This window comes from Periophthalmus magnuspinnatus, chromosome 9 (assembly GCF_009829125.3).
Source record: "Periophthalmus magnuspinnatus isolate fPerMag1 chromosome 9, fPerMag1.2.pri, whole genome shotgun sequence".
In the NCBI taxonomy this organism is placed as follows: Eukaryota; Metazoa; Chordata; class Actinopteri; order Gobiiformes; family Gobiidae; genus Periophthalmus; species Periophthalmus magnuspinnatus.
This window is the reverse complement of record NC_047134.1, coordinates 14,749,305-14,775,807: the sequence shown is the minus strand read 5'-3', so window position 1 is coordinate 14,775,807 and position 26,503 is coordinate 14,749,305. Positions and strand designations below refer to the sequence as shown.

General features: G+C 40.5%; 3 protein-coding genes across 3 annotated transcripts; 2 read left to right on the top strand and 1 right to left on the bottom strand.

The window, feature by feature from the left end:
* The first annotated feature begins 154 nt into the window (after positions 1-154).
* On the top strand, positions 155-16,966 carry inpp5l (inositol polyphosphate-5-phosphatase L). Its single transcript, XM_033973321.2, has 16 exons — positions 155-602; positions 7,037-7,078; positions 7,161-7,261; positions 8,197-8,284; positions 11,513-11,576; positions 12,049-12,152; positions 12,407-12,459; positions 13,156-13,275; positions 13,422-13,506; positions 13,592-13,687; positions 13,780-13,854; positions 14,063-14,136; positions 14,361-14,475; positions 14,564-14,632; positions 14,779-14,837; positions 15,881-16,966. The coding sequence occupies exons 1-15, from the start codon at positions 543-545 to the stop codon at positions 14,818-14,820; spliced, it is 1,188 nt and encodes a 395-aa protein (XP_033829212.1). The 5' UTR covers positions 155-542; the 3' UTR covers positions 14,821-14,837; positions 15,881-16,966.
* A 2,276-nt stretch (positions 16,967-19,242) lies between these two features.
* On the bottom strand, positions 19,243-20,540 carry nkx6.3 (NK6 homeobox 3). The gene is made up of 3 exons (XM_033973143.2): positions 20,066-20,540; positions 19,571-19,740; positions 19,243-19,491 (listed from the first exon to the last, which is right to left on the bottom strand). Exons 1-3 carry the CDS (start codon positions 20,478-20,480, stop codon positions 19,261-19,263), a joined length of 816 nt encoding a protein of 271 aa, XP_033829034.1. The 5' UTR covers positions 20,481-20,540; the 3' UTR covers positions 19,243-19,260.
* Positions 20,541-23,179: 2,639 nt separating this feature from the next.
* On the top strand, positions 23,180-25,815 carry LOC117376534 (E3 ubiquitin-protein ligase NEURL3). Its single transcript, XM_033973040.2, has 4 exons — positions 23,180-23,293; positions 24,116-24,613; positions 24,708-24,833; positions 24,919-25,815. Exons 1-4 carry the CDS (start codon positions 23,194-23,196, stop codon positions 25,092-25,094), a joined length of 900 nt encoding a protein of 299 aa, XP_033828931.1. The 5' UTR covers positions 23,180-23,193; the 3' UTR covers positions 25,095-25,815.
* The last annotated feature ends 688 nt before the right edge of the window (positions 25,816-26,503 follow it).

Here is a 26,503-nt window from a genome sequence, read left to right as displayed (position 1 = left end):
TGAGCTGCATTGAACGCGTCTTGTAGTCTACTTAAACGTCTTAAGATGTTTTAAAACCCAACTTTAAATGAAATGAGTTGTGGAAAGTGTTGCACATTGAGTTTAAACCAGGAAGACATTGCCGTGACAGCTTTTATGGGCGGAGCGCAGACCTGTCAACATAGCGCTGCGCCAGAGTCTTTGAACGAGGCTGGAGCGGCCCCTGAACGCGGCGGATGCTCTGTCCAGTCTGTCTAAGTCCTCTAAGAAGATACTAGTCCAATTAGGGCGAGTGGAGACGGAAATCCACACACACACATGCCAGATCTCACGCTTTTTCGCCTAAACATGGACATGGACACTGCTGTTGCGTGCGACTTGCTGCAAGTTCAACCTGACGTCCCAAGAAACGCTGTTGTGAAACGCCGCGGGGTTTGTGAGCGCTTGTAAGTTGCGGTCGGGCTCTCACACAGCAGCAGCCTAAAGCCTCTATAAGCCCCTGCAACAAGAGGACAACAAGGCCTGGAAGCGAAGTTTTGATTTGACAGTATTTGTTGAAGGCCATGGAGAGCTACACTGATGTGCTCCTCGTCACCGCCAACGTGGGCTCGCTCTTTGATAACGTGAGTACCGCTACAACTTCACAAACACCGCCGCCGTCTCGCGCCAGGGTCACGCGAGCCAACGAGCCTCTCAGAGGGTTATACAACGGGCTGCTCTGGGTTTACCTTTTCAGATTTACGGAGCTTTTCCTGTACGTCTACGCGCGTTTTACGACTAGTTGCTAAGTTACAGTGTGGTAAACGTGCCTGCTTAAAAAAAAAAAGCCTGCCTACTGCCATATTTCATGTGTCACCTGTCAGGGCCGTGCGTGTCAAAGTTTGAATGTCACGTGACTACCATTCTCAGGCTTTATTAAAGTGCACTATGTAACTTTTCTAGTGGAGGGTCCATCTACTATCTGCTTGTGCTCGTCTCCATGGAGAATAGTTTTTGCTTTGCTTGGAATGTTCCTCCACAGGACTTCATTTATTGCACAGTGTATATAACCTGTAGCTTGCCACCAAGGAGTCTCATAAGTTACTCTGGGCAAATACTGGTCATATTTGAATTTATTTACTTAGTACTACAGTACACGCAAAAACATATAAAAAAGAAAATATGTCATGTACCAGGTCTTTAGCAAAAATGCAATAGTACACAGGTTGATTTCCCAAATGATCACATATTATTAGGCCTGTTTATTTTTGTTCATAGGACATTTAACCCTACTTTCAGCTGCCATAGGTTAAAGTTTCTAATCAGTGTAAGTGTGAACTATCAGTTACTCAGTTACAATGCATAATATATGGTGTCCTCCTTTGTCTTGACTCATCATGGTGTCCCTGAAAGTCTCACAGCTCTCGTCTTACTACTCTACTTTCAGTGTGCTTTTAGTCGCTAAGGAATGATTGTGTGTGTAATATCAAAATACAGCACTTTTTTTTATGTTGAAATGTGTAATCAGTCCACCTCATTGATATGGTGTTGTGTTGTGGTAAAGATGACCAAGGGTCAGACCAGATTCAAATGCAAATACAAATGTCACAAAATGCTGTGAGTATGAGGGGTCCAACATGTATCCTCTCAGAGAAAGTTGCACAACACTTATATTCTAAATATGTGTGATTTCAGAATAACAATACACGACATTCAATATATGACTGATTCAAATGTAAATGCATTTCATTTGCAGATGAACTACATTTAACTGGTGCACATTTCTAACAGTTACATATACAATACAAATACAATAGATCAAAAAATATCATACCTGTTTAACAAATACAAATGGCACAAAGTGCTGTGAGTACAAGGAATCCAACATGTATCCTCTGGCAAAGAATAATACACACCATAAAGTAATTTAGTAAAAAGGAAAAAGTCATTTAAGACTTTGATAAATTTAATTAGCAAAGTGGCTGAGACTATGATTGTCATTACAGTTAACCTATTTAAATGTTGTCTGATGAAGACATTAGATAATCATTTACAAAAGGAATAGACTATTTACAAAACCTTGATTAGCAAAAAACATACTTTTATCTGGACCCAAAAGCTCTGAGAGCACATTGATTGTCAACAAAAAACAAACTCTCACAGCATCGCAAATAAACAAATCAGATGATAACAACAAAATCACTTGTTTGGTGGAATTCAATAATATATAATGATTGAAAAAGAATGAATTTATACCAACCTGTTACACATGTTGTTCATACAACTGGAGATGTTGCCTGGGGGATGACGGTTTATTGAGTCATGGAAATTTGGCTGAGTTTCAGCTCCATTTTTGACTAGGTCCCTTTGTGGCTGAAATGTAAGCAGATTAATATCTCTCTGGCCTGTGGACCTGGGCCTGTACTGACTCACACTATTTCTGTAAATAAACAGACTTCAACATTTGCCCTGCCCCTGAAATGAGAAAGGACCTCACGTACAGCACAGGATAAGTCTATGGGAGCCATCTGCCATGGTGCATCCAGTAACCCTTTGAGGGTGGGCTCGCACTAACCCAGTCGGACCGAGCCCTAAAGCACTGTCCAGTGTGAGTGCAAACGACCCGTGCCCGGTTAGAGGAGGTCAGAGGAGGAGGAGGGCCAGTAAAACATCCTGAGCAGATGCCCGAGCCACCTCAGCTGGCTCCTCTCAATGTGTAGGAGCAGCGGCTCTACTCCGAGCTCCTCCCGTGTGACTGAGCTCCTCACCCTATCCCTAAGGTCCCTAAGGGTGCGCCCAGCCACTCTGTGGAGGAAACCCATTTCGGCCGCTTGTATCCGCGATCTTGTCCTTTCGGTCATTACCCAGAGCTCATGACCATAGGTGAGGGTAGGAACGTAGATTGACCGGTAAATCGGTAAATTCTTCACCACAACGGACCAATACAACGACCGCATCACTGCAGACGCTGCACCGATCCGCCTGTCAATCTCCCGCTCCATCCTTCCCTCACTCGTGAACAAGACCCCGAGATACTTGAACTCACCACCCACCCGGAGAGGGCAAACCACCTTTTTCCGGCCTCGGATTTAGAGGAGCTGATTCTCATCCCAGCCACTTCACACTCGGCTGCAAACTGCCCCAGTGCCTGCTGCAGGTCCTGGCTCGATGAAGCCATCAGGACAACATCATCCGCAAACAGCAGAGATGAAATCCTGTGGTTCCCGAATCAGACCCCCTCTGGCCCCTGGCTGCACCTAGAAATTCTGTCCATAAATATAATGAACAGAACCGGTGACAAAGGGCAGCCCTGGCGGAGTCCAACATGCACCGGGAACAGGTCTGACTTACTGCCGGCAATGGGAACACAGCTCCTGCTCCGGTCATACAGGGACCGGACAGCCCTTAGCAAAGGGCCCTGGACCCCATACTCCCAGAGCACCCCCCAAAGGAGAACCACGAGGGACACGGTCGAATGCCTTCTCCAAATCCACAAAACACATGTGGACTGGTTGGGCATACTCCCATGAACCCTCGAGGACCCGATGGAGAGTATAGAGCTGGTCCAGTGTTCCATGACCGGGACGAAAACCACACTGCTCCTCCTGAATCCGAGGTTCGACTATCGGTCGGATTCTCCTCTCCAGTACCCTGGAGTAGACCTTACCGGGAAGGCTGAGGAGTGTGATTCCCCTGTAATTGAAACACACCCTCTGGGCCCCCTTCTTATACAGAGGGACCACCACCCCGGTCTGCCACTCCAGTGGTACTGTCCCCGACGGCCACGCGATGTTGCAGAGACGTGTCAGCCAAGACAGTCCCACAACATCCAGAGACTTGAGGTACTTGGGACAGATCTCATCCACCCCTGGAGCCTTGCCACCGAGGAGCTTGCTAACCACCTCGGTGACTTCCAGGGTGATGGACGAGTCCCCCCCAGTCTCTGCTTCCTCCACGGAAGGCATGACGGGGGGATTGAGGAGATCCTCAAAGTATTCCTTCCACCGCCCGACAACATCCCCAGTTGAGGTCAGCAGCTCTCCACCCGCACTGTAAACAGTGTTGGTGAAGCACTGCTTCCCCCTCCTGAGGCGTCGGACGGTTTGCCAGAATTTCTTTGAGGCCGTCCGATAGTCCTCCTCCATGGCCTCCCCGAACTCCTCCCAACCGCGAGTTTTTGCCTCTGCAACCGCACGAGCCGCGGCACGCTTGGCCCGCCTGTACTCATCGGCTGCCTCAGGAGTCTCATGAGCCAACAAGGCTCGATAGGACTCCTTTTTCAGCTTGACGGCATCCCTTACTTCCGATGTCCACCACCGGGTTCGGGGATTGCCGCCGCAACAAGCACCACAGACCTTACGACCACAGCTACGAGCGGCCGCAACGACAATAGAGGTGGAGAACATGGCCCGCTCGGAGTCCATGTCTCCAGCCTCCCCCGGGATCAGGGAGAAGTTCTCCCGGAGGTGTGAGTTGAAGACCCCTCTGACAGAAGGCTCTGCCAGGCGTTCCCAACAGACCCTTACAATACGCTTGGGTCTGCCAGGTCTGTCCGGCTTCCTCCTCCGCCAGCGCATCCAACTCACCACCAGGTGGTGATTGGTTGACAGCTCAGCCCCTCTCTTCACCCGAGTGTCCAAGACACGCGGTCGGAGATCAGATGACACGACAACAAAGTCAATCATCGACCTCCGACCTAGAGTGTCCTGGTGCCACGTGCACCGATGGACACCCTTGTGCTCGAGCATGGTGTTCGTTATGGACAAACTGTGACTAGCACAGAAGTCCAATAACAAAACACCACTCGGGTTCAGATCGGGGAGGCCATTCCTCCCAATCACGGCCCTCCAGGTGTCACTCACTGTCGTTACCCACATGGGCGTTGAAGTCCCCCAGGAGAACAACGGAGTCCCCAGGTGGTGCACTGTCTAGTACCCCTCCCAGGGACTCCAAGAAGGTCGGGTACTCTGCACTGCTGTTTGGCCCATAGGCTGACACAACAGTGAGAGACCTGTCCCTGACCCAAAGGTGCAGGGACGCGACCCTCTCGTTCACCGGAGTGAACCCCAACACGAAGCGGCTGAGCTGTGGGGCAATGAGCAAGCCGCCACCAGCTCGCCGCCTCTCCCCGCGGGCAACGCCAGAGAAATGGAGAGCCCAGCCCCTCTCAAGAAGTTGGGTTCCAGAGCCCAAACTGTGCGTGGAAGCAAGGCCGACTATATCTAGTCGGTAACGTTCAACCTCCTGCACAAGCTCCGGCTCCTTCCCCCCCCAGCGAGGTGACATTCCATGTCCCCAAAGCTAGTCTCCATGTCCAGAGATCCGGTCGTCGAGGCCCCTGCCTTCGACTGCCGCCCAGATCATCAAGCACCGGCCCCTTACGGATTCTCTTGCAGGTGGTGGGTCCACATGAGGACGGCCCCAAGTCACTCCTTCGGGCTGAGCCCGGCCGGGCCCCGTGGGGAAAGGCCCGGCCACCAGGCGATCGCTGTCGAGCACCCACCCCAGGCCTGGCTCCAGGGTGGGGCCCCGGTAACGCCAGTCCGTGCGGCGTAGCTTGCCTTGTTTTTACACTCTTCATAAGGGGCTTCTGAACCACTCTTCGTCTGACCCGTCCCCCTGGATCTGTTTGCCATGGGTGATCCTACCAGGGGCCATGAAGCCCCCGACAACATAGCTCCCAGGATCATTCGGGCACTCAAACCTCAAACATAGGACAATCTCACTCAGTGCACAGCAAAAGCTTCACACAATGGCTTATACTCATAATACAAGTCAGAGCTTTATCATAAAAATATTAAGTGTGTTTTCAACATTGGAGTTTACAGTTGTCTTGGTTTGGTTGGAAGCTCATGTTTTGCCATAGTTAAAATGAAATATTTATACTTCCAATAGCATTAACATACTACACAGGTCATGAGCAAGATTTTTGTCATTTTCATTGTATAAGTGGGCTAAAGCACTTAATTAAAAGTCTTATAACAGGAATGTAAATGCGGTAATTTGATTCTTTTAATAAACCATTTAACTTGGATGGATGCGATGCAGTATGACCACAGTGCACACGTCTGATGTTGCTCACAATGGTCCATGGGACCGCTCAGGGAGTTTGTGTGTTTGCTCAGACTCGTGAAAAATTAGAGGGAACATTGGCACCCAGCCACCCTGCGGAGGAAACCCATTTCAGCCGTTTGTATCCGCGATCTCGTCCTTTCGGTCATTACCCAGAGCTCATGGCCATATTTGATGGTTGACCGGTAAATCGAGAGCTTCACCTTTCAACTCAGCTTCTTTACCACAACAGTCCGATACAGCGACCGCATCACTGCAGATGCTGCACCGTTCCACCTGTCAATCTCATGCTCCATCTTTTTCTCACCTGTGAAGACCCCGAGATACTTGAACTCCTCGACTTGAGGCAGAGACTCCCCACCCACCTGGAGAGGGCTTTTTCTGGTCGAGAACCATGGCCTCAGATTTGGAGGAGCTGATTCTCATCCCAGCCGGTTCACACTCGACTGCAGGTCCTGGCTTGAAGAAGCCATCAGGACAACATCATCTGCAAACAGCAGCGATGAGATCCCGTGGTTCCCGAACCAGACTCCCTCTGGCCCCTGAATCCGAGGTTCGAGTTTCAGATGAACCTTGGCTGTGGTTCCTGTAGTATAAACTATTGTGTTTTACAAGAATTGTGATCTATATTGTATAAAGCACTTGGTACTGAAAAGACTTTTACAAGTGAGTGCACTCTACTGCTGCACAAATACTATGAAACATTCATGGTCATTTTTGATGTGGACATTTTTACAGATGATTGACCACTGTCTGGACACCTCCATGATGGGTACTGGTTTACAGTAAACGGCCAAGTGTGTAAAATGAACCCTGAAATATAATCCAGGACAAAAGAAAAACATTGTAATCCTTTTATATTAGCTTTTATTGTTTTCTGCGTGTCAAAAATGTAATCTTACCAGAGTAGAGCAGTAACACAATAACTACAAGCACAAAAACATAAATCAGCGTGTTTTAAATGTATAGCTTTTTGTTATAAATATATTTATTATTATCATTATAGGTGAGTGAGATTCAAAGTCAATGGTTAAAGGAGCTGTACAAGGTAAGTATTTGTTTTGTTAATTATGAGACATTTCCTCATTTCTTGTGTCACAGTTGTTTTTTGTTTTTTATTCCTTTTGTAGACAATCCACAAGTACAGGCCACGGTTTGTTGCGTTACACTTTCAAGAGGTCGGAGGAAAAGACTACATGGCTAACATGGGCTATGCTGAGAACTTCTTCAGGTAAAACATAGTCTGTTTATTTATATTGTCCTAACACAGGCCTGAGTGCCTCTGGTGACAGGAGCAAATCACTGTATGCAACAATGAAAATGATTTGCTGTGTTGCTAGTTGGAAAGAAGCTATGAGCCATGTTTCACCTGGTACATGAGTCTCAATTATTGATACTTAGCAGCTGATGTCTTCAACATTCCCTGGGGGTGTGATGCTAACTAGAGGCTCTGCTCCGTTTTACGCTCTGTTAGACTTTAATCTGGACTTTATTTTAACACAATCTGATTTAAAAACCCGATTAGCTCAACAGGTGAGCTAATTTGTGCTATTAAACAAGTTATAAGCTTGTTAGCATTAGCCAACATTTTTTTAGTTAGTGACTCTCACCTTTTTTTGAAAATCAAACAGGACCATGAATGCTCGTACTGAAGATGTGCTGCTTAAATCCATTGTATATTTGTGAATTTTCAGATGATCTTAAAACTTTTTTGACAGTGTTTACAAATGTGTGCATTGTGTCTCCATGGTAACCTCTGAACATTCTGCCATAGAGATACCCCCAGCGTTATGTCACTGCAAAGTATCAATAGGCTTTGCAGAAACCTATTGATTGAGTTGAACACTAAATAATGCATTTTATGACTTATGTTTCATTGATCATACAAATATATATTTATTTGATTTTGTGATCCATGTAAATTGGGATGTACAACATGCCACAAGCCACTAGATGGAAACGTTGACTCAGCTCAGCTCTGACCGTTAGACATGAAAGTTTTGTTTTTACCTTAATACTTTGTCTTCTCTGAAAAAAATCAACATAATTTCTAAACCAGAATATCCTGACCTAATATGCGACGTATTGAACAGTACTCAAATGTTGTATACCTTCTCCTCTTATACATTTAATTATCTTAATGTGTTGTGTGTAATGTTGTTACAGGAGCATAGAGACAAGTGAAGAGATGCGTGATTTTGATCGGGCCTGTATCTACGTAGACAACCGCTTTCAAGTTGAGGACAGCTTCACGGTGAGAAATGAACTCTGAAAAAAGTCTTGCCATTTGTGATGCTTCCACTAGAGTGCGCCCTTCTCTACATAACTGTTCTCACTTCTCAGGCGCTCTTGTTCTCCTCATCTCTAGTATACCATACAAATCAGTCATTTTAAATGGGTTCCAATATATTATCCTAAATGCTATTTTATTGTGCATGTTATGTTATTTCCAAATTGAAAGGTAAAGACATTTGAAGAGTGGCTGGAGCCCACCATGGATACAGCCATATAGTAGATCTTTATCATTAGTATTTGTAGACTTTATTAGCCGAGTAGTTGGAAATTTATGTCAAATTTGTAGATTGTCTGTAAGCCCTGCAGGTTCACATGGTCTTGAGTACCAAATCTCAAGGAGGACTGGTCTACAGTGTAAATTGTGGTTGATGTTGATAGGGAAAACCAGAGTGCCCAGAGTAAACACATCTAGACAGAAAAGTTAACACAAAACGTGCCACCTGTTTGTTTATAAATCATTCCTAGTTCCTTATCAGTTAGTTTGTCCACTAAAACCTACAAAGAAACCTATTCTTGGTCTGCCTTGACTGGTTATGGGTGGAGTGTTGTTAAAACTGTAACCTTAAATAGATATAGATCACTAAGATTTAATACGAAACTATGTTGCGGTGACAGTGTTTTGGCTTGGACAGAAGTGTTGTTTTCAAAAACAGGTTTATTAAGTCATGCATTTCGCTGATAACATTTTTTATCTTCATCTTTTGTTAAATTCAAGCTCCACTGGATTTTACAGGTGCAAGGACAATTTTTGGGTCATTGGTTCATACTGTCATCTGGTGCTATGAAATTCAGCTCTTTATTTGACCTCTTCAATTACGTCTGGGTGACTCAAGCTATAGCTGTAATTGTCTGTACAGCAGCCCTAATACTGTATATGAGCGAAGTACTATTAACCCTTACTCCTCCCAGGTGATACTTTTACACTGGATATTTGACAGTAGGGGTCAATTTGCGCAACAGAGGAAGGTAAGAGCCAAAAGTCAATGGCCAGGTGTACAGAGACAGGCCAAAGTCAATGCATTAAACTCTAGATTAAAACTATTGATCCTGGCCTATTTGTGCACAATAAATAAGCCATGAGGGCTTCGACGGACAGCTGGGAGTTAAGTTTCCCTGCTCTCAAGTCTTCTGCACCCTGCTCCAGTGGTCGCCCTGAGAGGTTTGCAGTGAGCAGAAGCCCCCACCAGCCCCACAATGTCTCATTCTCATTTGGTCTGTGCCACCCGCATTGATTTTCAATTTGTTTCCTGTTGGCGGGGGATCATCAGTTATAAGGGCTAAGAGTCGGTTTGGGGAGTTCTCCTTTCACATTCGCTCGCAGAGGCAGAGGGGGCAGACTTGCGTATACATTCCCAGTACAAATGGTGTTTTGATAAAAAATCACTTGTAAGTCAATATTTTTTTATTAAACTGTGCACAAACCTGATTGATGAAGACCGTTGTTTGGCTGAGTATGTGAAGGGGAATGTGTTTGGACTGTTCGCATGTGCACTTTCTCTGTTTGTAAAAAGACCAATATGTCCCAATAAACTTATCTAACCTATCTACTACCATAGTATGAGTAACTTAACATCCGACCATGTGTGAGTTACACTACACAGTGTGGTAAGCATGAGCCGTATTTCCTAGAACAAAGAACCAAATTTGAACTTTGGAATTTATAGCATCTGTACATTTATTAAACACTCAACATGGGGTGATGGTGGTGTTGTAATGTTTCCTAGCCTTTTTTGTTTTGTTCACCTCCTAAGCTGTGTCACCCTCTGAGAACACACTATTAATGGTACTGAGTTTCAGATCCACTTCAATCCAATCCACTTTATTTATATAGCACATTTCATAAACAAATTGTTTCCAAAGTGCTGCACAGAGACAAAGTGACATAAAAAAAAATAAAATCAATAAAATCAATAAAACACATAAAAATAAATAAAAGAAATAAAAGAAAAGAAAAACACAGAGGACCACACAACTCACGCGGTGTTAAAAGCCAGAGCATAAAAGTGGGTCTTAAGACGAGACTTAAAACACTCTACAGTGGGAGCTGTTTGAACGTGGGGGGGCAGGGCGTTCCACAGTTTAGGTCCAACCACAGAAAAGGCCCTGTCCCCTCTGGTTTTAAGTCTGGTCTTAGGGACCAGATGTAATTATACATATAGTATATTGCTAATTTTAACAATTACATTTTATTGTTTTCATAAAATTTGTACAAAATAACAAAACAAACAAACAAAAACATTCTTAAAGATGTAAAATGTACTGCACATAATATTTTACATTCAAATACCATTAAATTCCACCTTTATTTAAAATCTGAAATCATTCCAAGTACCGCTGGCACGCACTCGCTTAACCCCAGGGATCACCGTTCTCCTGGGTGAGAAACACTGGTGTAGGGGGTTATGTTTTGGCCCAATAACGGGAGAGGCACTGGTTCCAACCTCACCTAAAACAGGTTGAAATTATTAGCTCTTTTCCATAGCACACATATAATAACTTTGCAACGAGCTTAATTACCCAGTGACTATTTGTAACTGTACAATTAGTTTTAGTTTTGTTTTTTAGTTATTACTTCTTCTCAAATTAAAATGCCTTTCTTGGTGCTCATATTAGTCAGAACATTTTGGTCACTAATTACCGTTCACTGGAGCTGATCAAAGAGGCACTTCAGTTTTATTAAATAAGGATTATTTTGACAGCACAGATAGATGTTGTCGTCAGGGACAGGTCTCTCGTGTTTGTGTGGGACGGTCACGCCCTTCGCCCCTCTCTGCACCCGCTGATTTTTCTTGTGCCCCTGCTCGTTCAGGCAGCATTGGCAGACAGCAGGCCCACTGCTTAATACCTTTTAAATTGTTTTAATTTTCTGTTTTTATTGATCTCAAGGGGAATGATTAATCAGATCAGTGGAGCAGGCAGTTAGTACATTAAAAATTGTCAGGCCATGTCAAGGATGATTTGGTGCAGAAGTGTGTGGAGAGAGTGTGTGTTATGTGCTCAGTGTGAGGAGACGTCTTGTATTTGCTATTGTCCAGGTTTACAATATCATTTGAAAAAAATATAATTCCTTCAGTTGAGTAAGTATCTTAATTTGAGCATTAGTTTTATAAGTGGTTTTGTGATTGTGAAATGTTTTATTGCATATTTTTTTATTGTATTTTCAGTTTTGTTTTGTTTTTTGTTGCAGGCTTTGGGCAGCATGTATTTCATCCACAAGACACTGAAAAACATCTTACAATATGATTTTAATGGTAAGAATTATCCCATAAAATGACAATGTTTGTGATTTGATGTTTGAACCTAAACATATCCTGAACAATTCTTTATTTTATTTTATTGTTTTGTTTTTTTTAAACATTGCTGCATATCTCTCTTGATCAAAATGTGAACTTAATAGTATTTAAGCACAAACACTGTTTGCCTAAATTGAAAGGGAACAGTTTAGAGTTTAAACCTTAGACATCTCTGCTGCATAAGTCCAATCACGTTATCCATGAAAAAGCTGCTCACAAACACTTATGGAAGAACCATAAAGAAGTGGAGCTGCCAGTATCTGTGCTGCTGTCTGCCTCAGCACGCCTAATGTCTCTGTTATAGATCCTCTCATCGCGTATGCCGCTCTGATGAGGTTAACACCAGTTTATTGATTGCTGTTTGCATGTTTTCTCACTCTTTTACATGTCACCGCTCTCACCTCCCCTTTCCCTCTTCTGCCTCTCACAGTGAAGGATTTTAGACCTGTCTCGGGGCAGAACAAGTACATGGACATTCTGGATGGTGTCGCCACAGTGGAGAAAGAAAAATTCCCAAAGAATTTCTGGCCTGACGTAAGTATATACAGATGATGGTGAGTTTGCGCATGCATTGATTTGTTTGTTGGTAGTGTGTATGTCGGTAATGGGAGGGGTACTCTGGGACCAAGGGGAGATGCGGGGACAAATGAGTCTTCTGGGGCAGAGCGCTGTCTGCTGCTTCTGACAGGGAGATGAGACAAATTATGTGAAAGAATCAATAATTATCAGTTTGGCCCCTGAAAGCTCACTGCTGTTTAGTGACTCGCACTCATCCGTCTGTGTTGCAGTTTAAATGGTCCAGAAAAGGCTTCATGAGGACACGTTGGATTATACACAACCAGTATGTACCCCGCACTCACACACACAAACACACACACACACATACATCCTGAAACTCATTTAATAGTTTTTAGATTTTAGAAGGACTTGATACATTTGATAAATAATAACCTTTGATAGAAGTTATTAATGGTTTAGATGGAAAACAGGATTAAGAGGTGCACTCAGTGTCATTCATGTGGATAAATCATATGGCACAAGTGGACAAAAACACAGTATGTTGGAGGAAAAGTAATATATTTTGTGATTTTTTTTCTAGAATTATTTTGCTGTAACCTTATAATTTTGTTTTTCACAGCTTATAGGATAACACCTACCACATTTACCAAGATTTATAACCTAAGATAGTTTTCTTTACTTCGGAGGCCTTAACTATAGAGACCGCCCGTGGTCCGCTGTAAATCAGGATATCAGTCAACAGATTAGTTAGTTTCACATTAACTGTTGTCCAGTGACAGCCTAAAAAATGACCCAAAGTGTAAGAGCGAAGGAATGACAGAAGACAGTCTGTTTGAGAAAATGCACAAAGCCTCTGTATTACAGACTCTTATCACATGATTTCCTGTTTTATCCTGCCACCTGCCACTATTGTTTGTGTGTGTACAGAGACAGCAGCAAACTGTGTAGTGTATTAAACAGACACTGCATTGTCATCTATTGTAATGCACATGGATAAATAACTGTGTATTTGTAACAGGGGCTTGGACCTGGTGAACATCCACCTCTTCCATGATGCCTCTAACCTGATTGCCTGCACCTCAAGTCCCTCTATTTACTCTGCAAACCGCAAAAACGCTCTCCGATATGTCATTAACAGGTGAGATATGAAATTGCATGAAGAACTTAGACATGAGACTGTTGCCCAACTCTTTCGTATGCGTGAAATGAGTTCCTGTAGTTACAAGTCATGCTGTTCCTTGTATTTGAACTGATTAACCCAATGATTGTTTATTTGTCTTTCAGGATATCAGACAATCAGCACACTCCCATGCCTTTTTTCCTTTTTGGAGATTTTAACTTCCGTCTCGATGCACTCAGTCTTGTTCAGGTATGATTAGAATTTTAGCGCAATGTCTCTTAATAAAGTTTACACTCATTTTTAAAAGTAAATCTGTTTTTTTTGGGGGGCGCAGCACCTGTCCACATCGGCCGAGGTGCAAACTGTAAAGAAGGACAGCAGTAATGAAGTCCAGAAGATAATTTGTGAGGAGAAAGATAATGACCACAAGGTAACTTATTATATTATGTTTAATTAAACTAGTAATTAGTTAAGGTGATTTGTTTAGTTTCATGCCTTAACCAGTGACCATTTGACCTGCAGGTATTGCTTCACATTGAGGAGAAATTGTTTACCTATCTACATCAGGCCGTTTTCAGAGAGGACAATGGCAGAGCGGTAAGACTTGCTGATCACTAAACTGGATAATATGTCCACCCAGTGCACTTGAAGACATTTTGATGTGATTGTGATGATTAGGTAGATAACAGCTAATAACATAATATGGGTGTGAGTCACACAAAGGATAAACAAAAGATAGTAAACTGAATAACCTCATGCATACATCTGTAATAACCCTAATAACCCATGCATTTTTCTTTTATAGCTTTTAACATACGACAAAGAGGTTTCAGAGTTTCATGACATTATAAGGGAAGAAGATATCAAGTTTCCACCAAGGTAAAGCACAATTTAATTTAGACAGCTAAATGTGGCATGTCAAATGCATAGTTATGAGTACACACGGAGGGAAATTACTTGTAAATTCACTGTAGGACAATCAGGCAATTAAACGAATGATGTCATGAATATTTTGCATTTTCAAGTTTTTAATCATATGCTTTTCCCAGCCTTTGTTTTTGACATTACATTTATTCTAATAAAGAGTATTTCCTCTGTCTCAGCTATCCCTACAGTGAAGACTACACTAAACCAACCCAGTACATGAACACCCGCTGTCCCGCCTGGTGTGACCGCGTTCTCATGTCCCACAGTGTCCAGGACCTCCTCTTATACTCAGTCAGTCCAACGCACAGTACCTATCACAGTCCTTATACAGTATTTTCTATATTACAGCACATAGTTACATATTCTAATATTATTTCAGAACGAGGACAGTGAGCACAGCTTGGTCTACAACACTGTGGGTCCCAATGTGTGCATGGGAGACCATAAGGTATAAATAATGTTTGATGTTTACTCATTTATTAGTGATTAATGTCAGTGTAATTCAAACATGTTAAGTCTTATTCAAATATTAAAATCTTTTTCACAAACCATAAAACTATCCAACACAACTGTATAATTTCTATCTTTTTGTAGCCTGTTTTCTTGTTCTTTGCACTGAAGACAAACGACCACTGACCCTGCTCCATCTCATGGTAATAACACTATTAGTACACTTAACACAATGCATAGCCACTGTCTTTAAGTCTGTTTTAGCGCGATGCTTAGTTCCATGTATGGAGTGATCACGTCCTATTTGTCCTATTCATCCCTGGAGAGCCATAACAGGCGTGGGCCCGGTGGAGTTTGGATATGAACTAAGATGAAGTGTTGGCCCAACACAAGCACTCCTATGTGTCTGTTGTCACTAAAGCAAAGGCTATCAGCACCTTCCCCTGATCTATGTTTGTTGAATCCTGTCCACTGACACCGCTGCCATGCTAACTGCATCTCTGAGTGTCTTTTCAATAATTACCACCCTGATGGCCGGCCCGAGACACATATATTGTGCTGGACGGGGTATTGGCACTTTTACGGTCATGATTTTGTTTTCTCTGCCATTTAAATTTATTTTCTACCAAATCTATAGCTTTTTAACAAGCACACCACTTGAGAAGCTTGCAGAATGATTAGAGGCACGAAAACAATGGAGAGGCCTATTGGGGCTTTAAATTATTTGTGTGACAGATTGAGCCGTGTTAGCCTATGCCTCGGTGACTTTAGTTTTAAGGCTACAAACAAGGCAGCCCCCCAAATATACTGTATAACGTGTTTGTACAATACTCTATTTTTATAGGTATTTCAAATAATAATCCTCTAAGTAAGAATTATTTTTTATAGTTAAATTAAAAATGGCACTTTAATATTTGATTTAATGTTGTGTAATGTTTTGTTAAATAAATGCTAGCCACTTTTGAAACAATGTTTATACATCTAAAGACGTGTAGCATTTGTAGAACTGCCTCTTTTGTACTGAAAACGTGAAATGCTTTTTTTTTTTTTCAGTTTCCGCCATAGCCCCTTAATCTTTCTTTGTACTTTTCCCACGAGATAACAAAGTAGTGGAGTTTCCCTGCTTTTCAGTGCAATAGTCAAACTGTGCCACTGTTTATAATGTAACATAACATATTTTATTTTATTTTCATGTTGTTTGTTGTTACATGTGTTCATTGTGTGTGTTTTTACAAATGTTTGACAGGATACAAGAGATGTTGTTAAAGAACGGCTTCTAACCATAAGCAGCAGGAAGACGCCACACCAAGACCTCTCTTATACTTTGTAAGAACAAAAAATTTGATTTTCTTTTAAATATTCAATACAATCTTTTACTTAGTGGACCGGGAATGAAGGACTTGAGTTGCAAAAACAGATGGGCTTTCATGTGTATGAAAATTATCCTTTCCAATTTATGTTTTGTGTTTTATGTGTGTAAATGTTTAACCCGAAGGATTGCAGTGACACATTCAGTTATTACCATGTTTTGTTTTGTTTTGTTTTTTAACGCTTCTGATTTTAGATATTTATTTCATTGTTGTAAGTAAACGGGTATGAAAACAGCCATGTGGGTACACACAGTGGCAGATGTTATTAATATAGATATTTTGAATGTAGCTGAAACTGCCTGTAAATGTGAGCTGTAAACAAGTGAGAGGACGTCACATCTGATGTCTGGGCACGTGATTGTAAAACTGATGACACACACGATGTATTTTATCTTTGTACACAAATCTAATAAGGAAACTACTAGGAACTGTAAAATTGTGTAAAAAAAACTAAACAAAACAAAACTGACCTTTAGTTCAGCACTTAATCTGATTCCTTACATTTTTATATTGTTTTTCATCTTTTCACATTTTACAAAAACATTTGTTCAGTGATGTAATAACAATGCATGACTTGATACTAGCAGTGACTAAAGTAAGGTATATTATTTATGTGTGTTTGTATTATATGGTGTTTATTAGTTAAAGGAATGTGAAAGTTCTTTATTCTGTAGCTCAGAGTGATGACACATTTTCATTGCCAAAATACATTTTCTATAGACCTCACTTGTTTGTACAATGCTGCTCCCAAAAATGCTAAAAGTATGTTCTGGCTCATCATGTCTTGTATTTGGATTGTGTTTAGCATTCCAGCTATGTCCTCATACCTGGAATGCTATATGCAACTTTTGTTCCGTCTTTTGTGGTTTTATATGCAATCTTAGACAATTGCCTCATAGTGTTGCTCAATCGGACGGCACAACACAGACGGAGCATTTTTCATCATGCATATAATACATATACACACATATAAAAAGTCCAAAACATTGTAAGATGAAAATAGTTTGTGTATGTAGTGTAATTAAGTCGGTGTTCCATTTCCTTTTGCAGGCACACTACAATGTAAAAACTTTTGTAAATATTACATATTAACTCTTCTATGTTGTTGTTGTGTTCATTTCTGTCCAGTATTAATGCATTAGTTGATAAACCTGTTTCTGTCCTGATGAGACAGCCCCACCTTCTTTTCATTCCAATACTAGTGTATGACAGGAGTGTAGTAGACGGGCTCGTGCGCTGGATGCAGTACAAACATACATTAAGAAGTATGCCACTTATTCTAACATACATTTGGCCTGGAAATACCCACATATCTGATGCAGGTACCATTAAACGTATGCAAAATAAACTATGTAAGGAGATGTCAATACATGAAAAATTCACATTTTTACAAATATTAAAAAAGCGTATTCGTAAGATCATTTAAAGTTATTACCTCATCATTAATTGCATGTATTTATTTAATGTGAACAAAATATGTACCAATATTTGTCAGTATGCAAACTATAACTAGGCTCTTTAGTTGTCTGTGGAAACAGGAGTTACGTTGTGGCAGGTCTGGTCCATGGTCTGAACCATATGGAGCGGTCTCAGTGGTGAAAGCTCGTCTGTTGATATTGATTTTATGTTAAATGGCTTCTCGGGGTCATTGTCTTCAATTAGGACAGACATCCAAGTAAATCATTACAGATTTTACCTTTTCTGCTCTCTTTAGTTTTTACTTACAGTTTCATTTTTACTACTTAGATGATTATATTGTAAATCATTTACAAATTAACCGATTACCTGGCTTTGTGTGAAAGCTCAGAATTTCCTGTAAATGGAAAAACTTGGTGCTGGGTTGTTCATTTAAATAATAATGCCTTGTATTTTTGTTCATTTGGACTTTGGACCTCTCACACATTTTTGTACATGAAAACTGCAGAAATATACACTAATATGTCAATATTTTATTACAGTTTTTAAAAAATAAATCTTGATCTAGTGCCATACATAAAAAAAATAAATAAAATAACATACTTGCTTGATAATGAAAACCTAATATTTTTTTATTAAAGTTATCTTGTAAGAACATTAACTATGAAATTTCTTCATATGTTATTTATTTGTAAAGTAACAGCACATATTCATGAATAATTAAAATGTAAATATATAAAGATTAAAGCCAGCGCGGCTCCATCTTCAGTCCCTCGGCGGGCTGGTGTCAAACAGTCTACAGAACAGGCAAAAAATATCTTCGTGATCAAAGTAATAAGTCCCAATTACCAAATCGAGGTCTAATGATTTTTGGGCTTTTTAATAAAATGTCAGATTAAACTAGACAAAATAAACCAGAAAAATTGTGACATCTTAAAATACCAGTTGTAGCTCATCTCTCTTTTCATTGACCGTCTGGACTTAGAATGAGATGGGAAATTACATTTACATTTCTTATAATAGTTAGTAGTATAAATGTTTCCAAAAGTATGTAAAAAATGCTTGGAGCAAATTCACATTATCTTTATATTAGATGGTAATTTTGCTGTTACTTGATGTGTAAGAGGTTAAGATATAAATCTCTTATTCACATCTCCTCACATCACTATTTGTTGTTATTTTGTTTTTTAATCATATCAAATGTAACATCTTTTTCCCCATTCCCATTCATTTGATCTGACAGGGTCATCTCACCCCTTTACATATTTCTTAAGAGGTTAAGACCCAAATATAATGCTACATCACATCAATTATTTTATTTTATTTTTTAATGAATGAAACAGTTTATAATTACTTTTTTATTTTCAATTGCTTCATGCATATTTATTTTTTTCCAATATTATTCTTTTTATAGAAAACATTCATGTACAACTCTTTTATACAATATAGGCTACAGTAGTAATATTCTCTCCAGTGTTTGCTACAGCGGACAGGCTTTATACAATAGAGAAGGACACATCAATAAATGAGATTATTGTTATGATTATGGAGTTAACTCAATTTTATGACAAACAGGATTCAGTTTACTTATAAATTGTAATTGTATTATTCACCTCAGTGTAGTAAATAAACAGTGTACTACTTTAAATTGAACTTTAAAACTTTAAAATATTCATTTATTGATGTGTGTAAATGTGTTTTGCATCTAGGGCTTGGACACCGACAGGGTATTTTAATGAGTTAAATATATTACAGCTCTATGGTAAGATTGCAGCATGCATGTCTGTGGAGCAGCCGTGTCTGTACAGGATAAGTCTGTACAGGATAAGTGTACAGTGGATCAGACATGGTGTGGTCCGAGGCGCAGCACAGAGAATGCTCTCCGGTGTTTCCGTAGTAACAGGCGTATTTTATCATCATCAGAGTCTGGGTCTAAGGGTTTGTTGTACTCCTCATCTTCCACCTCATTCTCTGAGCCCTCTCCACTCTGCCCTGTGTGGGACATTTGCGTGGAGCTAGGCTCTGACGCACTTTTCTTCCTCCACTTGGTACGTCGATTCTGAAACCACACCTAAAACACAGACGTGACATGAAGCATATGAGCAGTAACATATGTAACTGTGTACCACATGAACTCGACCTGACTTTACCTTCACTTGTGATTCTGTCATCCCCAGAGAGTAGGCCAGCCGGGCGCGCTCAGGGCCAGCCAGGTACTTGGTCTGTTCAAAAGTCTTCTCCAGAGCAAAGATCTGGTGTCCACTGAATGTCGGCCTAGTGTGCTTTTTTCTGCTGGGCATCTCTCCAAGAGGGCCACTATCTAGAAAAGAACTCAAATGTTTAAAATTTGGAACAAATTTTTAATTGTGAAACCATGCCTCTGCCATTAGACACTGTACATAAGTATATATTTTTAGGACAATGCATATTAATTGACTTCAATTCAATTTAGCTTTATAAATATAACTTATATTTAGTACTTGACCCATTAACATTAATAATGTTTTGTGTCTGTAACCATGACTGAGAGTAAGTAAATAGACTGTATTTAACATACATCTGCAGTTTAACACTAGAGCAGCCCTTCTCCTATATTCACATGTGTTAAAATGGGCCTGTGCCCTGTGTGACTGAGAGACACTCACTGTTGGAGCACTGCTGTCGCCCCGTCCTCCACTCACAGCTGCTGTCGGCCCAGCAGCCCACACTGCGCCCCTTCATGGCGCACTCTGAGGCCGGCTTGTTAAAACTGTTCAGCGAGGAGTTGTAGTCTCGGTTGTAGTACACGGGCGTGTTGGAGATAGAGGGACCAAAGCTGCCCATGGGAGAGTATCCGGACAGCAGGGTGCCTGTGCCCGTGGAGCCCACTCCCATCATAGAGCGGCTCAGGATGTCACTGATGCCGTGGGGCGTCCCGGCTGGCAGCTGGCTGTTGAGACTCGGGTTGAGCTTGTAAAAAGAGTTGGGTACTGAATACTGGCACACAGGAGCCTTCAGGTCAGAAGAAAACTGGTTGAGGCTGTTGTTGAAAAGGAAGGAACCCTGAATGTTTGGATCCATGGGAACTGCTCTACTCCAAGTCTTAGTGCGACAGAAACGCAGTGTGGTCCAGAGCGAGGCCCAAACAGTGTCCTCAGTGATGTCTGCAGTCACATTCGCTTTAACCAGTTCAACGTCAAAGCTCAAGCTCCTCAGTTTGTGATGAACCCTCTGCAACCTTAAATTTAAATAAACTAAACAAGTCAACTCAAAGCGCAGACAAACTCTCAGTGTGGTCCTTCAGTGCAGCCCCCTGACCCCATGCCGTACGCCCCCTGGTTTGCAGTGTTCTCCTCACACAGATATCATAAATACACTGGATGTGGATTTGGACTGGAACCTTGATAAAGACAAGCTACATTTGAATGCAGCTTGGGATTGGCCTGGGTCTGGGGGGTTCGATGCATTTCCATTGGTCGTCGAGCGAAGCCAAGCCTTGTATTGGATGAGAGCAGATTAATAGTTTTTTGAACAGGTGGAGTGGGAACAGGTTGATGCGTTGATTGCCTGCCATATCTGACCCAGCAGTGGAGCACAAACAGCTGAGCACCGAGCAATACAATTTAGTGCTATGAATTATTTTCTACACAAATAATAACCTTTCATTTTTATTCATTTCCAATTTAGTATGTATGTGTTTTTTAATGTTCACCAGGTATGCTTCCACTAAAAAGGACAGTTAAGTTATTTGCTCTTTTCCTTGTTGTACTGGAGGTATTTCTGAAGATTGGCTCATGCTGATGAATATCGACTAAGGGAACGATGCCCCTGAACCTTATCACTTGTCTGTACTGTATGATTCTAGTTCTGCTCATTGTAAAAAATATTATAAAAATAGTTATAAATATAAGCTTGTGATATAGAGCTTTAAATAAGTAATTTTAAGTGAATAAATAATTAAAATATTGAGTTTATATTTATATAAAATTTATTGCACAAATTTTATTCTTATTTAAATGACTTTTTATTTTTATTCTTAATTCTGTCCTGTGGTTGTGGCATCTGTTAACAAAGAGAATTTCCCTTCGGGGATCAATAAAAGTGATTCTGATTCTGATTCTGATATAAAGGAGGGCAATATTGACAAAAGGAATATTTCAAAATTTCTTTGAATTATCTAATTAACAATATTCAGGACATATTTTATCAATGCATCAGGCTAAAATGTGATTGTAAATGTCTTTGTTAAGGTTCAAGTATCAATCAAAGACTTTCTGAAGGCATCATAATTGTTTACAGATGACGTACTCAATATTCTAATTTTGAATCTCTCAAAAAAAACATATTATTCATGTTTCAATATAGTATTTGCCACTTCTCTAACTATTCTTAATGTGTTCATACAGAGAGTTAATAGCCTAATTGCTGCATTATTCTGACTTAAGCCTTGCTCAGCCTTATCTTATTTTTGATCCACTCTTCCCACTGTATTCTGGTTAAATTAAAGCTATCTGTAGTTGCTCTTTTGTCCTTTTCAATATATTTCAATTATTGAAACCATCAGATTTCAATATAAACCATCAGATTTGCATTAGTCACATACACAGACGGGTCCCAGTAACTTTCCAGCGCTGATGACATCACCCTGAACTTCCCCAACATCCTGGCTTCTTGTCTTCATCACATGACTTTAGAGGAGTAAGAGAGGAAAACACAGTCACATGTTGAAGTGAGCGATAAGCAAACTGTCCACAGTTGTTTTATTCAATTGTAGTTTTATTTGAAAAAAAATACCTAGAATTTTCTTGGAAATTTCCATTGTCTATCAACAGGTCAATGTGATATAAGTGTGTGTATATGTGGCTGTTAATGGTAATGGCCAACCTTACAGAGCAAAAGCCATTGTGGTGAACAATATCAAGTAAAGGCAACCAGCAGCTCAGAGGAGAGCTGCGGGAGCTCTGGAGAGCAGCAGATCCTTTGACTCGGATCCAGTATATACACTTCAATGCTTTATGAAGATGTGAGTCATGTGAATCTCCCCGTTTTCAGATAGGCGTGATTAACGGATGGATTAGGTGATTGGGACACACATGGTCTGTTGGTATCAGAAAAAACAATCACATCACAAAGAACTGAAAAACATTGTGGTTTTCTGCAGAATCAATGAGCGAAGGTGAAGTGAGATAAAAGAGATTTTATTTGTAAATCATAGGGTGACCAATGAGCTCCTTCATTTCACACGTGTCACTGAAAAATAAACCTCTGATTGCACGATCACGTTTGAGCGGGCTTGAGACGCAGCAGAGGGCATGAAGACCAGACTGACATCAATCTGTATAAAAACACAGTGAGATATTGTTCTGGATTTGCCAGGAAAACAGATCACAGGAAAATATACGAAAGTGCACTTCTAGAAAGAGCAGATTAGTACCTGAATTTATATATGTTTAATTTTCATTTTTATTTATTGGATTTTTAAGCATCCTAATTTTGCTGTTCAAACCATTTACAATGATATCCATACTATGTAAACAAGTAGGAAAAATACAACCATGTCACATGTCAGAGATTACTCATTTGGAAACTGAAAGCACTAAAAGTAGTTGTTTTTTGTTACAGTAACCTGCATAGTTTGAGATTCCTTTCATTTTAATGAATCATAATTTTTGACAAACGGAAACCTGTATGGCTGTTGTAGGTACTTTTCCAAATGCTGTGACTCCTCTTTTGATTTGACTCCTCCCAGAGAGGTATTTTTGTTTTGGCTTGCACATGCACATGCACTCATATAATGAAGACATCAGCCACAAGAGCAACAATCTCTCACATTGACACAGCCACTAACCTACACCAAGACGATATGGTGAGGAAAAGCAGCCCCAGCACTTCTGGTAAGATCAAATTTATCATTTTATGTTTATATTTTATACGCGGGCTTATTAGTGGTATTTTATTATTTTTAAAAGAGGAAATTTATGGGAACAAATATTTTTTGCACCAAAATTCAAACTGACTTTTTTCATTGTTGATGACAAAGTTTAAATCATTTTATGTAGTCTTGACTGGATTGACATTCAATGACCAAATAATTAATAATACTAATTAAAAGTACACATTCATATTTATATCTAGTATTTACCAGTGTTTATTATTATACAGAGATTTTTTTTTTTTTTTTTTTTATTAAAACATGTCCAAGGTTTCCCTCATCTTGGAAATCTAAGAAATTTAACAGTATTGGCACTCAGGAGATATGGGACTGTTCGGTGACTAAGTGGTTTATGTGACGTGCTGCTACACGCTGTGTGTGGAGCACATGCAAGATAAGACTTGTCAACAAAGCTCCTCTGGCTGCAATCATTCTTTTAATATACTAGTTTGATATCACTAAATTACTTTTGGTATTTATTATAGCAAACTTATAATACAAGTTTTTAAATGGTCCTTCTGAACTAGTATAATCCGTAACTACTGTACCAAGGACACCTCCAGCTTAGTCCCATAGTTGAGTGCACTATCTGAGTCATCAGAGGATATAATACACCCTACAACGAAGGCATGGTCAGACTTGAATACACAATACTACTACAATGTGTGGTGTCTGTGGGTCTTGTACTGATGGAAATTTAACTTCTCCTGCAATACAATGATCAACTGTAATAGTAGCTGTTTAAAGCCACTTGACTGACTCTGAGTAACTCTATGTGCTGCAGAAGTGCACCAGTGCAGTGTAAAGTGCCTGGGACCCCTGGCCTTCCATGCTCAGACTAAAGGTGAGAGCATTCACCTGTCTGACCATGGGAGAAGTGCACAGCGGAACTCAGACACCTTTAAGAATGGCCTGGTCTTCAGCTGCCGCTCCATCAGGTTGCAGGAGAGGGTGCAACTCAGGATAGATAAACACAAGACCAACTGGACAGGAGCTCTCAGAGTGGGCTTCACTACTGTGCCTCCCTCGACCCGCACTGGAGACCTGCCCTGCATGGCCATCCCCTGTCTCACAAAGCTCCCAGGACACTGGGCTGCAACAGTGAATGAGTCCCTGGTCAGGGCAGGGACACTGCTGGAGTTTTGGGTGTCATACAGCGGCGGTTTAAATGTGTCTATCAATAACAGTATTCAGCTTCAACTACTGACAGGTGTTTCCACCATCCGACCACTATGGGCCATGATCGATGTATACGGTCAAACATGTGGTATTACATTATTAGGTAAAACAACTATTATGTCATCTCAAATGAATAATTCAACTTGTATTACCTAATTTCTGTGCTAACTATAATTCACTTTATATGTTAACTGCAGGATCAGTGAAGAAAGAATTGTTTCACACAAGAAGGTCTTGTCTTCCTCCTCAATATGAAATACCCTCTGCCCCAAGTTTTGAATCATGTGGAGACATCACATCATTGATCCCACAGGCTTCAGCAGGTACGACTATGTGAAACATTGAACTTTTAATGCCTATCTACACAAATTATTTCTAAATTGTTTTTGTATTTTGCTTATTCTGCAGATAAAGATAACTGCGAGGAGTGTGTTGTGTGTTTGGGAAAAGAGGCCAGGATAATAGTGAAACCCTGTGGACACAAGTGCTTGTGTTCAAACTGTGCAATACGAATTCTGGAGGAGTTTGGCACGTGTCCACTGTGCCGACAATTGATATGTGGTGGGGCCGTAGCTGCTCTGTAAACTCAGCTAAGAAAGAAAATATGAATAATGTAAATGTGTGATGTAAATAGATGTATATATGATGTTGTAACTGATATTTATTTAAACATAAAACACTTATTTTAAAGATTTGTGATATTTTATATTATTTTTGAGTTGATGTTTTTATGTTTTGATATGAAATAAAACATGATAAGCCTATTTGCTAAACAAAAAAACAAAAAATACATATGTGTCTGTATGTTTGTGTGTTGGGGTGTGTGTGTGTGTGTGTGTGTGTATATATACATGCGCGCGCTCACCCCCCCCCCCCCCCACACACACACACACACATATTTATATGGATTACGCATGTACAGTTTGCAAACTCGTAATATTCCATTGATTTGAATGACAACCATTTTAAATACAGATTATGATCAATGAATGACGACAGTCAGAGGATAGAATCACATAAGTCACACAAGGTCTCTCTTCCACACGATCACATCCGGCCACTCCTCTTTTCCTATGCAAAATTTGTTATAACATTTTATAAACCATGCCACCTCAGAATACTGTGTTTGTTTGTTTGTTTTATTACTTTCATCCAAAATGTACTACCATTTTGAAATTTTCTCTATTTCTTATGATCTTGTCCCTCTAATTGAGTAATTGTTTTAACTCTTAACATACCTGCTGTGGTACTTTGAGATTTCTTTCCAATGTAAAGGGAAATATAAATAAAATGTATTACTTCTGGCATTATTACCCTGTGGAGGGGGCAGTGTGGGCTTCAGCTGTGGAGACCTTTGAGACTTGGCGACATCTGGCTGCACATTTTGTAAATAATTCCTCCACACACAGTTCACCTGAGAACCACTGAGGGGCAGTGCTGTGCAACTGTTGTGAAAGTCCACTCTCCAAGTCCCATTCTCCTGAGATATGTATACAAATCACTATGGATATGCAACAATATACTTTATTATATCATATACATTTTGTTGTCACCGAAGTTTTTGCAATGTGTGTTTTCTGAGGATTCTACATAAAGCCTGTAGATCCAGAAATAAGAGATATGACCTTTGGCACGAGGGCTGTTAAATATTTATCTTGTGTCAGAGCTGAGAGCTAGGATTCACACAGAGGATACAACATGAGTCAGTGTGTTTATACAGAGATGGACACTGAAAAACACTATATCACCTTTAGTCAAATACAGTGTCCCAAATAAACCTTTAAAATCAAAAAGCAGCTTCAGAACTATTATAATTTATTGAGTAAACTGGAACTGAAAGTGATTAGTTTGGCCCATGTGTTAAAACTCTACAAATTGGAATATGATAAACGTCTAATTTTCACATATTTTGGTTAACTTGATGTTAATTTGACATTTACACGATTGTAGTGACATCCTTGCTTGACTGGGGTCCGTCGCTTACAGCAGACTA

Excerpts from the sequence above, each read along its gene's own strand:
- LOC117376534 (XM_033973040.2), top strand. The coding sequence starts at position 23,194 with ATGAAGACATCAGCCACAAGAGCAACAATCTCTCACATTGACACAGCC. Across the intron at positions 23,294-24,115 it reads AAGCAGCCCCAGCACTTCTG|AAGTGCACCAGTGCAGTGTA; the intron begins GTAAGATCAAAT and ends TATGTGCTGCAG. Across the intron at positions 24,834-24,918 it reads GATCCCACAGGCTTCAGCAG|ATAAAGATAACTGCGAGGAG; the intron begins GTACGACTATGT and ends CTTATTCTGCAG.
- inpp5l (XM_033973321.2), top strand. The coding sequence starts at position 543 with ATGGAGAGCTACACTGATGTGCTCCTCGTCACCGCCAACGTGGGCTCG. Across the intron at positions 13,688-13,779 it reads AGAAAGATAATGACCACAAG|GTATTGCTTCACATTGAGGA; the intron begins GTAACTTATTAT and ends TTTGACCTGCAG. Across the intron at positions 14,476-14,563 it reads AGGACCTCCTCTTATACTCA|AACGAGGACAGTGAGCACAG; the intron begins GTCAGTCCAACG and ends ATATTATTTCAG.
- nkx6.3 (XM_033973143.2), bottom strand. The coding sequence starts at position 20,480 with ATGGATCCAAACATTCAGGGTTCCTTCCTTTTCAACAACAGCCTCAAC. Across the intron at positions 19,741-20,065 it reads GCGACAGCAGTGCTCCAACA|ATAGTGGCCCTCTTGGAGAG; the intron begins GTGAGTGTCTCT and ends GTTCTTTTCTAG. Across the intron at positions 19,492-19,570 it reads TGACAGAATCACAAGTGAAG|GTGTGGTTTCAGAATCGACG; the intron begins GTAAAGTCAGGT and ends TCTGTGTTTTAG.